The sequence below is a fragment of the Ovis aries genome, chromosome 8 (genome assembly GCF_016772045.2).
Source record: "Ovis aries strain OAR_USU_Benz2616 breed Rambouillet chromosome 8, ARS-UI_Ramb_v3.0, whole genome shotgun sequence".
NCBI lineage: Eukaryota > Metazoa > Chordata > Mammalia > Artiodactyla > Bovidae > Ovis > Ovis aries.
Window position 1 is genome coordinate 30266014 of NC_056061.1, and position 12447 is coordinate 30278460.

Consider the following 12447-nt stretch of genomic DNA (forward strand, 5'->3'; position numbering starts at 1 on the left):
ATCAGTTTTTGACACTTGCTATGACCAAATCAACATTCTCTACCACCAGACGTCTTTTTTCTTATTTTGATTTTCAAAAACAGAGAAGCCTGGAATGGGTCAAATCCCACCAGCTAAGCTGAAGGACTTAATTACCAACAGAGTGAAAAAAACCTTTCAAATGGCCCTTGCTGCTTTCTAGCTATTAATACTGTCAGCTCATCCGGTCTCACACAACACATTTTAACTTTCTTCCTCTTTAGAAGACTCGACAAGGTAAGGAAATTAGTATGCCAATCCCCTTCTGACCTGTGAGGAAGCTGAAGCTCAAGAGAGGTTAAGGCCAGAGTATGACCAAGGTAACCCAACTTGGTATGGGCAAGGGCCTAAAAACCAGGACCCCTGACATATCACTAGGTCACGCTGACCCTCACCATGCAAGAGATCTTCAGCTTTCTATTACTTTCCAAAGAGCAATCAAGAGACAGTTTTACTATAAAACTTGTCATTATCTTCCTCAAGTTGGGACATTTGGTTTAGAGGGCATTAGCCTACTATGCCCCTCTTTGTCTGGCAAAGCAATAAAGCTATCCTTTTCTACTCCACTTCCACCTTCCTCCCAACAAAAAAAAAAAAAAAAAGAGAGGGAGAGAGGGTGGGAAAGAGTGGAAGAAAGGCACAGGGAGGTGAAGAGAATCATGGTCATTACTATAATCTCCTAAATTAAAACTCTAACTCATGTTGAAATTAATTGTACTAATTATTTTTACTGATGGAAAAGCGTAACTAACAAATGGTAAAATAGGAAAATTCCTTTTGTTATACTGCAGAGTATTATTTCTTCCTGGGAGTTTATTTAAGCTTTCAAATAAAAATCCATTTTTCCTGAGTTTTCTGAAATCTGAGCTGATAAGGCTACCAGACTCACGGGCCCAAACATCACACTACTTTGGGCTATAGAAGTTTCCTGTCAGTTAACCTGAATTCTCAAGCATTTCTGCAGGGCTGATAAGAGGACCCCAGCGAAGTCTTTTTACATGACATAGTCTAACAAGTCTCCTATTTGAGCCGACCCTTCCAGTGCTAGGAAACTGCTCCTGAGAACCTGCAAACCAGTTTATTTCTGCAGCTGCCCTTAGATGATGTGTATTATGTGTGTCCTTTCTATGACTGCTGTTTTTTCAGTCCCTTTTACAACACTGTCTTGACAATTAAAATAATTGGCCTCTGATGCTTTATTCTCTTCACTGATAAAAAAATCTGTGTATTTCCTACTTTCAGCTGAAAAGTACACCATCAGCTTAAACCAGAAGGGGTCATTACATTCTTTCTGCAAGGAGTCAATGTAAATATTTTAGGCTTTGTGGGCTACATAAGGTCTCTATATGTTTCCCTCTCTCTCTTTTAAAAAAAAAAAAAAAAAAACTCTAAAAATGTATAAGCCGTGCTTGTGTGTCAGACAAAAGGCTTGTGGCTGCCTTCGTCTGTCAAACCCTTGACCTAAACAGTTAATTTTAAATGGGCCCGAAATATACCATTTGGAATTAGTTGGAACAACTTTACTATCTAGACCTCTGGAGACAAACTGAAGGGAACTAAGGCCAACACGCTGGTAAGTGAGAAAGATCAATGGAGAAAGGGGTTGTCCAGTGCTGCTGCTCTAAGGAGAGGAAGGCGATCTGGACTCAGCTTGGTTTTGCCTTAAGCCCGAACCCAGGGAAGCTAGTCGACGGGAAAAAACTGAAATAAAGACACTAAGAACAAGGTCAGTTTATTTTACTCTGCCTCCCGAGGCTTTTAACCTGGGAAACAGTGGGCTGACCATGTAAACTGTCTTTGAGTTCAGTTCATTCATTACAAATCTCACTCTTGCTCATGAGGTCAAAAAGCGAATAAATCAAGCCTGAGAGGGAAATCCAGTCCAAGGGAAGCGTCTTCAAGAGCCACAATGCGGATCCTGATTTGAAACTGCTCAGCATCTTCTACAAATGGTGGGAGAACTTTATTTTAATAAAAACATCTTCTTTTGAACCTGGCCCCTTCCTGCACCACTAGAAAGCATCTTTGTCACTGAAAAGCAATCCATTTATTTGAGCATGCTCTTTTTAGGCAACTGTAACTTCTTCCACCGTCGTAATGCCACTCTGTACTTCTCATTGCTGGTCTTCTCCTCCAGCACTTTTTTCAGGATAACCCTCATCACTGTCTCTGTTTCTGCTTCTTTATCCTCTCCAATAAGAAGATCCAACGTATCTCCCACTTTCACCTGAAAATTAAAAAGAAAACAGAGCTATCATTTTGAGAAATGCAGGCCAATGCAAACATCTCTACTTTGAGTTTTCCCCAGAGAACCACTCCCTGGGGGCAGATGCTCCTTTGAAACAGTCACTTATCTTAGTGCCTCCAGGTGAAAGGGCCTCCCTCTCTGGGAAGGTGCCTCAAACCCATGTGGCTCAACAGGGATCAGTGTCCCTCCTTCAGGCTGAGACAGCTAGCTGCTTGAGGATGGGTCCTGTGTGGCTCTGGTTTTCATCCCTATTGCATGACTTTAGGAAACACTTGAATGGAAGCATTTATTTTGGTAACAATGGCAAAAAACAAAGGAAGTGGGACATAATCTTAGAGAGTATGAGCACAGTAATTACTACAGGCACTGGGAAGACAATTTTCAGTATAACACATTCATTGATTTCAACCCAGATAAGCTACATCATTGCATACAGGGCATAATTTGTTAGAAATTCATCACAGTGCAACAACAGCTGTATCTCTTAAAGAAATGGAAATAAAGAAACTGCTTTCCAGTACTGGCTAGCCCCAGGACTGACACATCATCAGGAAGCGATAGGACTCCACGAACAAGGATGGAATGCCCCAGAAAAGAGGATGCTGACCTGGGTTAAAAGGGCTGAGATCAAACCCATTTTTATCCAGACAGGAGCTCTGGCTTGAGAAAGTGCAGGACATGCCCTGGGGGGCAGTCACATTAGTGCTGCCAGGGTGCAAACAGCCCAAGACAGACACCGGGTCCTGGCAGCTCAGTATCCCAGGGGATCTGCCCAGCAACTCAGGAAGGGGCTAAACTGACCCAGGTGTGATATGTGGCTTCTACTACAACACACTCCAGGGTGACCAGAGGCCATCTCAGACCACTCACCACTGCTTCCAAGCCAGGGATGGGCGCAGGGTTGAAGAGGCAGGGCAGGAAGACAGAGAGGGACCCTCATGTGTGGGCCACGGACTCTTAAGTGGGCATAGGTACCCGTTTAAAAGGTTGCTTGGGGGCTTCTGTTTAAGAAGCCATCGTGCCAAATGCTTTTTACTGCATTTTCCAATGAATACTCCCTAAGGCAGTCCTAACTTCATGCTGTTGGAATATCTGTACTTCACTAAGGCAAGCAACCCATTCAAGACATCCATAGGCCCAATACTCAGTCAACAGCGTGGGAATGCACACCTGCTCACTACGACGCCATACTGGTCAATCCTGGCAGCTGGATGTAAAACTCACAAGTGAAGTGAAAGTCACTCAGTCATGTCAAACTCTTCGCACTATACAGTCCATGGAATTCTCCAGGCAAGAATACTGGAGTGGGTAGCCTTTCCCTTCTCCAGGGGATCTTCCCAACGCAGGGATTGAACCAGGTCTCCTGCGTTGCAGGTGGATTCTTTACCAGCTGAGCCACAAGGGAAGCCCAAGAATACCCGACCCAGGAATCAAACTGGGGTCTCCTGCACTGCAGGTGGATTCGGGAAGCCCAAAACTCAAAGGGCTGATTTTAAACCATTAACTTTCTCTCCTCTGGGCTGAGAAGCAGAGAGACTAACACCACAGCGAGGCATGATGACTGCTTCTCTTTGTGGGTATGAGGGCATCATCTGGGCCAGATGCAGGGGCAGAGGAGAGTCAGTTCTCCTGAAGTTCTGCGGGGTTCAATTTTTAAAACATGACCATGTGGCCAACCTATATAGGCACTTAAAATCAATGTTCAGAAATACAAGGCTTGGAAACTCTGCTTTACCTTTTTTGGCATAACTCTGTGTCATTAAAATTCCTTTTTAAATAAAGGAATACATTAATTCATATGATACAAGATGTAAAAGGCATAAAAGGATATACAGGGAAAAATCAACCCATATGTATCCTTAGCAGCTGGGCACAAGCCCCACGGAGCAGGCCACGGAAGGGGAGGTGTTCTTCATTCCCTTCAACTGTGGGAGACGGCACAGTAGACACAAAGCAAAACTGGCTGGGATTAGGGGCTGTTCCAAGTATCTACATTTCCAATCTCCCCTTAGCTGCAGTTACTATGGCTACCAGGCCTCCTAGAAACAAGGCAGCCGTGTGTTAATGCTGGGCCCTTCCTTTGCTGACCCTCAGGAGAAATCTGGAAGGCAGCCAAGACAATAGAACACCCAAGGCAGAATGAAGAAGCAGCAATTAGACTGTAGTTAACAATATCTCAAAGCAGAGGGAGAAAAAATAGATCTGTGGTATCTGCAAATGAGGCCCTGGCAGAGGCATCCTGCACCAAGAACAGGTCTTGTGTTTGGAACACTGCGGCTGGTGAGAGGGGGCTGGGCTACACAGGAAAAAGCAATTAAGGGACAAGAAGGACTTGATGTCCAGATGCCTGTCTGGAGTGCCTGACTTCCTGCAGCTCACAGAGCAAGGGCTGACACCCGCAGTCTGAACCTGCCAGGCGGGTGCCTTCAAAGGGACAGGGGTCTTGAGACTTGGTGGCCAAGACAAGCACTGGGGATCCCCTCTTCAGTCCACCCAGCTGCAAGAACCACGCTGAGCACAGGCAGGGCCTCTGAAGACAGCCTCCGTGCTCACCTAGGCCCACAGCGGATGGCTCACACCCTCCCATGTCCCAGAGGAATGGGATGCAGCTCACATTCTCCGATCCCGGAGTCGCTTTGAAATACAAGAGAAGCTAAAATGAAAACCTTCAAAAGTGTGTCTAACTCCGCTGGAACATTTATTCCCTGGACACTGACTAGGAGTTAGAGTCTGTCTGCCAATGCCTCAAGGGTCAGTGTCTGCCACAGTTTTTAAGGGGCTCTGCCATATACTTTTTTAAACTGTCTTGTTAACTTTTACTATCATTATTATTTTTCCCAATTATGAAACTGAAACATACTCATAAAAAATTCAGAAAATAAAACACATGAACAAATAACTCACAATGCCCACTCAAAGATAAATACTGCTGCTGCTGCTGCTGCTAAGTCGCTTCAGTCGTGTCTGACTCTGTGCAACCCCATAGACGGCAGCCTACCAGGCTCCCCCGTCCCTGGGATTCTCCAGGCAAGAACACTGGAGTGGGTTGCCATTTCCTCTTCCAAAGCATGAAAGTGAAAAGTGAAAGTGAAGTCACTCAGTCGTGTCCGACTCCTAGCGACCCCATGGACTGCAGCCTACAAGGCCCCTCTGTCCATGGGGTTTTCCAGGCAAGAGTCCTGGAGTGGGTGGCCATTGCCCTCTCCAAGGATAAATACTACTAGTATTAATATTTTAATTCTAGATGTATGTAACTTATTTTTACAAAAATACATTTTTATAAGAATATATATATCATTAATTATAACACCAGATACTAGAAATTCATTTTCTTGTAACACTTATGAATAATTCTGTCACAAAACAACAGTATCAACAGAGCTATCAGGAAATACAGAAACTTTTTGATGGCTGCTCTGCACACAGAGCAGTGTAACTTCTGCTGAGCTGAACAGAATCGCACATCTGCTCAGGTTACAGCAGGCCAAAGAAACCTCTACATGGATCAAACTTTTCTTTTTGGCCTGATTATTATGATTTCATAGGGGCTAACATTAATAAATTAAGAAGTTTAATTAATAGATTTTTTCCAGTTCTGATAGTGACTTGTCTTAAAATTTTAAAGAAAAAGAGGAAGCTTCATCTCAAAGTCATTATGGCTACAAACAGCAAGTGGTCTGTGTGACTGAAGCTGTGTGGCTAGGCCTGAGGGAGACCTCAGAGGTGGTAAGACAGACATACCTGAGGAGCCACTGATGCCCGAAGGAAGGAGCCCCAGGGGAGACTGGGGAAGGCGTTAACTGAGTACAGAACAACACACAAAAATATTTGGTTGTCATAGTATCTTACCGTTCTGCTTTTCTTCCATAGTTTTTCCCCATTCAGCCTGAGTTCACCTTTGTAGAATGCATCTTCCACTTTGCTTAAAAAAAAAAAGTCAAAGTGCTTTAAAATAGAAATATATTCAAAACAATTATATAATTTTGAGAAAAATACTGGCTATTAATAATCCTTTCTCTGACAGTGACCGGCCTCCCCACAAAATCTCCATTCTGGGCATTGGGAAAGTGAAAGTCAACTGCTCCCATAGGAATCTAAACAGGGAGACCAAACGGCACTGCTGAGTAGATGCGGCTGCTGCAAAGACCTGCTAGAGCGCAGGTAAGCAGCGCTCTGCGGGGACTTCACGTGGGTGATAGCTCCTGTGACCCATGACAGTCAGAATGAGTGGGTGCTACCTTCCCCTCACGTGCTCTGAGAGAGAAGCCAGTTACCACACCTGTGGTGAGGCTGTTAAGAAACCCTCTGCTGATCTGCACTGAGGCTGGGGAAATGCCAATCCAGCCACTGCTGACCTCTCAATTTAATCAGTGGGGCGACTAGACCAAGGCAGATACAGACTCCTGGTGATTGATGTTGGGGGTTTTCCTAATAACAGTACTAGCTGCTACTGTGAGAGACAGGGAGGCCCTTAATGAGCCTGCCAGATTTTAGAGAACATTCAAGTCCTGATGAGGGTGCCTGTGGGCTCAGAGTCATCTTTATGAGTCTTTAAGTTTCATGGATTAAAAAATCAAACTATGCCATTAAATTAGGACATAAAGGGACAAATTAGACAAAGGAATCTTAATTTCTTATTCCTAGGGCAGTTCTTACTTTGCATGCAGTATGCACACAATGATTGCTAAAGGAATGAATGAACAGTAAAGATCACTATTATGTAATAGGTCTAGCAAAGAAACAATGAGATTAAAGAAACCTTGAAGGTTATGCTTAATATCTCCATACACTATATATATGAACACACATAGTATTTTCATCATCATAGCTAACAAAAATTGAGAACCCATGTGCCACACATTGTTGTAAATGCTATAGAAAGATAGACTGACTGACTTAATCCTAGCCACCACCTTCTAAAGCCAGTTCTATTACCCTTATTTTACAGATGAGGGAACGGCACAGAGATTTTAAGTAACTTGTCCAAGGTCACAGAGAGCCAGGATTAAAGCCTCAGTAGTCTGGATACAAAGCCTGCAGTTTTAACCACCACATTATGCTGCTTCTAAGATATACCATCTCACGTAGCATTTGTGAAACCCAGATGCATTCTGTGCTTGCTATATACATCTAACATGGTGATTCCTTTTTTCCTCAGGAAGCTGTTTTTACATCAGTGGTTCATCTTACAGTTGATTAGGTTTTAGAGTCAAGGAAATACAGCACATGGGATTTGCAGGCAGTCATTTGACTTCTTTGGGAATTCGTTTTTTCACTTATGGGATGAAATAATTGGACCAGGTTCCTGTAAGCTTCTTCCACATCTGTGGTTACCCTTCACTGTAATATGAGCCATGTGATTGGTAATGCTGCTTTAAAACAACCAAGACAAGTGATTTTGTATGAAAACGCACACACTTACTTCCTTCCGATATCTAGGCCCGTCTTCAGGATAACGTCATACCGGAAAGACTGTACTACTTTGTCCAGGTCTTTATAGTCTTTGACCTCACTGGGGTTGTCCTCGGGCTCCTCTTCCAGCTCACTCATCTCATTATGGTCCCTCTCTTCATCAGAGTCCCCTTCATCTTCCACTTTTTGTAGAGTCTTTTTAGTGGATTTTTTAGAGCTTATATTACTTTTGAGTCTTACGGAAAATGGAAAAATATATTCTGGAGATATTAGAAGCCCTGGGAGCCTCAGTGAGAAACTGTTATGGCAGAGTGTTTTATAATTTGATGCATTTAACTTGGCACTAGACAAATACAAGTATCGATTCCAGGAAGCACAGCCTTTATGTGAAGGTGTCCCTCGCAGTGCTCTGCAGAGTCCAATCCAGGCATCTGGCTTTCTTAAAACGCTGCCGGGCAGTCTGACACTAGTCATAGCCATGGCACATACTACCTGAAACAGACAATTCAGTTTTAGTTCACAAGTGTGGTATCTTGGCATTCTAACTACATAAACCATACACACTGTGAACACGTTACAGCTGATACTGTACCATGTTCCCTCCTACAAAAGGCCATGTTGGTCCTCATGAACCAAGGCCATGCACACTGTACCTGGTGAGTCTTCCGGCTGTACTTAATGTACTGACCTCATAGGACGGTCATGAAGGTCAAACTGGATGCTAATACACGTGAAAACAGGTTCCACTCTTCTCACTCCCCCAAATTAGCTTGGGTACTGACTGCTCAGTGCTTCACCAGCCCCCCCGCCCCCCCGCCTGCCTTTGGCTATGTCGTGCAGCTTGCAGGATCTCAGTTCCCCAACCAGGGATTAAACCTGAGCCCCAGCAGTGAAGAGTCCAGAATCCTAACCACTAGGCAACCAGGGAACACCCTTATTGATTTATTTTAGGAAAAAAAAAAAAATCTCAGAACAAGAAACACTGTCTACTGACATACATTACAAGCTTACAATAATGGACTTTGCCAAGGATACCAGATCATCACTTTATAAAACCCAGAGTAAGTCTCTAAACTTTCAACCTCCAACTGCAGCAAATCAGAGCTAGGAATGAGCAAATTGTACAGATCTGCATTCTACCCCTTTCACATCTTTTTGCTAATGGATTCATTAGCTAGCAGAGAAAGAAAGGGCCTGAGACCCACTAACTAGGTAATTGTTCCCTGAGGCACTGAGGTGCTGTCACACCCCATGTCCTGTATGCGCCACTGCGAGAGGCCTCTTGGAAGACTGCACCCCGTTTCTTCTAGACTTTGTCCCAGGCATCTTGAACCTTGCATGTTGTATCATTTTGCTGTTGTAAATCATAGCCATGACCCATAGCTGAGTCCTGTTGAGTCTTCCCAGTGAAATCAGTGAACCTAGAGGTGGTCTTGGGGATCCTGACATAGTATCTGACTGCCTATTCGACATATCCATTTGGATGCATAACAGGGACTTCATTCTTAATTGGCCCTGAAACAAACGCTGATATATCTCCAACCCCAAATCTGCTCTAGCTGCAGCCATCCCCATCTCCGTTAATAGTAACTCCACCCTTCTAGTTCCTGAGAAGGAAAGCTTCCAGTCACTCTTGACTCTTTCCCCCCTACTCAAATCCATTATGTCAGGAAATCATGTTGGCTTATCTCCAAAACGTTTGGTTTCCCTTTCACCATTACCACTGTTAGCACAGATTCAGGCCTCCATCTATCATCAGAGTGACTACCAAGGCTCCATCACAGTCTGTTCTCCATACAGCAGTCAGTCAGATTGACTCTTTTAAAAAGGAATTTGTATCATGTCTCTCCTTCCCTCACAATCCTACAAAAGCACTGAAAAACAAACTCCCTCCCTTGCCCTGTAGGCCCTGTGTGATCTGGCCCCTCCATTTCCTCTCTGACCTCATCTCCCGCCTCTCTCACCCTTGCTTACTCAGCTCCTTCCTGAAGATACTAGTACACAACAGACAAACTTCTGGGTAGACTCCTTTGTTGCAGGTGCCCTACTACACCCTTAGTCCAGGTTATCTGCAGGGATAACTCATTTTTAACTCAGTGAAGTCTACTCATTCCAGCTCCATTTAACAGGTATCTTGTCCTCCCAATCTCCCCTGTTCTACTTTCTTCCATCATAGCATTATCTGCTATCATGTTATATAATTTACTGGTTTTCTGTGTGTGTGTGTGTGTGTTTTTTAATGACTCTGCTACTGCTGCTGCTGCTAAGTTGCTTCAGTCGTGTCCGACTCTGTGCAACCCCAGAGACAGCAGCCCACCAGGCTCCCCCGTCCCTGGGATTCTCCAGGCAAGAACACTGGAGTGGGTTGCCATTTCCTTCTCCAATGCATGAAAGTGAACTGAAAGTGAAGTCGCTCAGTGTGTCCAACTCTTAGCGACCCCATGGACTGCAGCCCACCAGGCTCCTCCGTCCATGGGATTTTCCAGGCAAGAGTACTGGAGTGGGGTGCCAATGACTCTGCTAGTAGAATATAACCTGTTACCGGTGCTTTTTTCCTCTGCTCAAGCCCAAGTGCCCAGAATAGTGCCTGGCACGTGGTAAGTGCTTGATTAAATACTGTGAAGTGAAAGCATAGCAAAAGAATCTATGCATTAGAATGAAGAGCAAAGATGAGATTGGGTTGAAGGATAAGAGGTTAGATCTCCAGGAGCCTTCCATATCAAAGCGTGGACTTATCCAGAGAGCGTGAGAGTTATAGAAAGACCTTAGGTAGGGAAGTATACGGCAGTATTGCTTTTTAAAAGATTTCTTTGGCGCGACAGCGTGGCCATAAAGGGATGGTCGCGGCAGGAAGCCTGAAAGTGGTTTTGACTGAGATCTTCAGGCGAGATATAAAATCTGTGAACTAACCAAAGTCTGTAAGAAAAGCAACGACTGGAATGCAGAGGCGACGCTGTCCTGAACCCGCGGGACACTTGGAATCGCTCCATGTTCCTGAGCCTGTTAACTATTCCGAATGGAGAACCTGATTGAACTGCTTTTAGGTCAATTGAAACTAAAAATCTCTTGGCTCAGAGGCTGACAAACTGCTGAGACAAGGTCATGTTCCCCTCGCTCCCTCCCTACCCCTTCGGGCTGCGCACCTTCGCAGGTTCTCAAGGTCAAGGGAAACTGGACACCAGAGTCCTCGAGCTTGCAGTCTGCGTCTGCAGCCAGCAGGAGCAGCCAGACCCAGGAGCGGATAGCTTTGGCCCCCCGGGTCCACGGGGCGTCCCGAGCTGGCCGGGCCGGGGCAGGACGCGAGACACTCACGCGGAGCCCTGGCGGGAGCGCAGCCAAGGAAGAGGAGCTCGCCGCTCCTGTACTTCCCACGTGCGCGCGATGAAGCAACAGAGGGGGGCGCGGGCTTGGGTCACCGCTGGCCCGGCAGGGGCGCAGTTACCTGTACGTCAGCGCTGCTCCTCCCTCCCCGCCCCCCTCCCAGCCGCCTTGCCGACCGCCCGCCTCCAGCCCCCGCCCTGTCTTTGCCCCGCCCCTTCCGTCGGCGCCGGCGCGTTGAGAGCGGGCTGGGCGAGGCTCAGGGGCGCGGTGATGGCGACGCAGCGACCTCTGCTGCAAGTCGTGTCTAGGAGGACTGCGTGGGGAGTGTGGGCGGCCTGGAGGACAGATTTGCTGTGAGCTGAACCGGAAGCCACCTCCGGGTGATTGATTCCACGTGGTTGAAGAGTTTTGTTTTTTTTTTTTTAGATAAGTAATTTATTTTTTATTGCGACCCCGTGGGCTGTAGCCCGCCAGGCTCCTCTGTCCATGGGATTCTCCAGGCAAGAATACTGGAGTGGTTTGCCATTTCCTTCTCCAGGGGATCTTCCCAACCCAGGGGTCGAACCCGGGTCTCCTGCATTGCAGGCAGACGCTTTATCCTCTGAGCCACCAGGGAAGCCTGATACGTTATACTACATAAATTATTGGTATACAAAATAGTGATTCACAATTTTTAAAGCTTATACTCATTTGCTGCATTCTTCCTGTTTTATAAAATATTCTTGTAGTTTATTTTAAAGTGAGTAGTTTGTGTGTCTTAATCCTGTATTTCTATATTGCCCCTCCCCCTTCCCTTTCTCTACTGTTATCCTGCTAGTTTGTTTTCTGTATGTGTGAGTCAGCCTTTTTATTATATTCCCTGGTTGTATTTTTTAGATTCCACATATAAGTGATATACAGTAATTGCCTTCCTCTGACTTATTTCACTTAGCATAATGCCCTCCAAATCATCCATGTTGTGGTAAATGGCAAATTTTCATTCTTTTTTGCAGCTGAGTAGTTTTCCATTGTCCTTGCATCACATCTTCTTTACCCATTCTTCTGCTGAATTAGTGTTTTGTTTTGTTTAAAAATATACCCAGGAGCAGAATTGCTGGGGCACATGGTGGTTCTATTTTTAGTTTTTTTGAGAACCTGCCATACTGTTTTCCACAGTGGCTGCATCAGTTTACATCCCCACCAGCTGTGTACAAGGATTTCCCTTTCTCCAGTCCTCACCGTTGTTTGTTATTTGTGTTCTTTCTGATGATAGCCATTTTGACATGTCTCTGATGGTATTTCATTGTCGTTTTAATTTGCATTTCTCTGGTGATTAGCTATGTTGAGCATATTTTCATGTGCTTGCTGGCAATCTACATTTCTTCTTTGTAAAAATGTCTGTTTAGTTCTGCTCCATTTTAAAATCAGGTTGTTTGTATTTTTGATGTCAAGTTGAATGAACTGTTTAT

At 45.0% G+C, this 12447-nt stretch overlaps 1 protein-coding gene across 4 annotated transcripts; it reads right to left on the reverse strand.

Annotated features, from left to right (window-relative positions):
* Nucleotides 1-1733: 1733 nt before the first annotated feature.
* Nucleotides 1734-11204, reverse strand: MTRES1 (mitochondrial transcription rescue factor 1). Of its 4 annotated transcripts, none has more exons than XM_012182688.3 (4): nucleotides 11121-11204; nucleotides 7689-8170; nucleotides 6116-6188; nucleotides 1734-2245 (listed from the first exon to the last, which is right to left on the reverse strand). In XM_012182688.3, exons 2-4 carry the CDS (start codon nucleotides 8156-8158, stop codon nucleotides 2066-2068), a joined length of 723 nt encoding a protein of 240 aa, XP_012038078.2. In that variant the 5' UTR covers nucleotides 8159-8170; nucleotides 11121-11204; the 3' UTR covers nucleotides 1734-2065. The 4 variants fall into 4 exon arrangements, with proteins under 4 accessions (XP_012038078.2, XP_042109289.1, XP_042109287.1 ...); XM_042253355.1 differs by having other exon boundaries at nucleotides 7689-8166; nucleotides 10991-11204; XM_042253353.1 differs by having other exon boundaries at nucleotides 10991-11204.
* Between the last annotated feature and the right edge of the window lie 1243 nt (nucleotides 11205-12447).

Coding starts and splice junctions, on each gene's coding strand:
- MTRES1 (XM_012182688.3), bottom strand. CDS start 8,158: ATGGCTATGACTAGTGTCAGACTGCCCGGCAGCGTTTTAAGAAAGCCA. Junction 6,189..7,688: donor GGCCTAGATATCGGAAGGAA/GTAAGTGTGTGC, acceptor TTTTTTTTTAAG/CAAAGTGGAAGATGCATTCT. Junction 2,246..6,115: donor TATGGAAGAAAAGCAGAACG/GTAAGATACTAT, acceptor TTTAATTTTCAG/GTGAAAGTGGGAGATACGTT.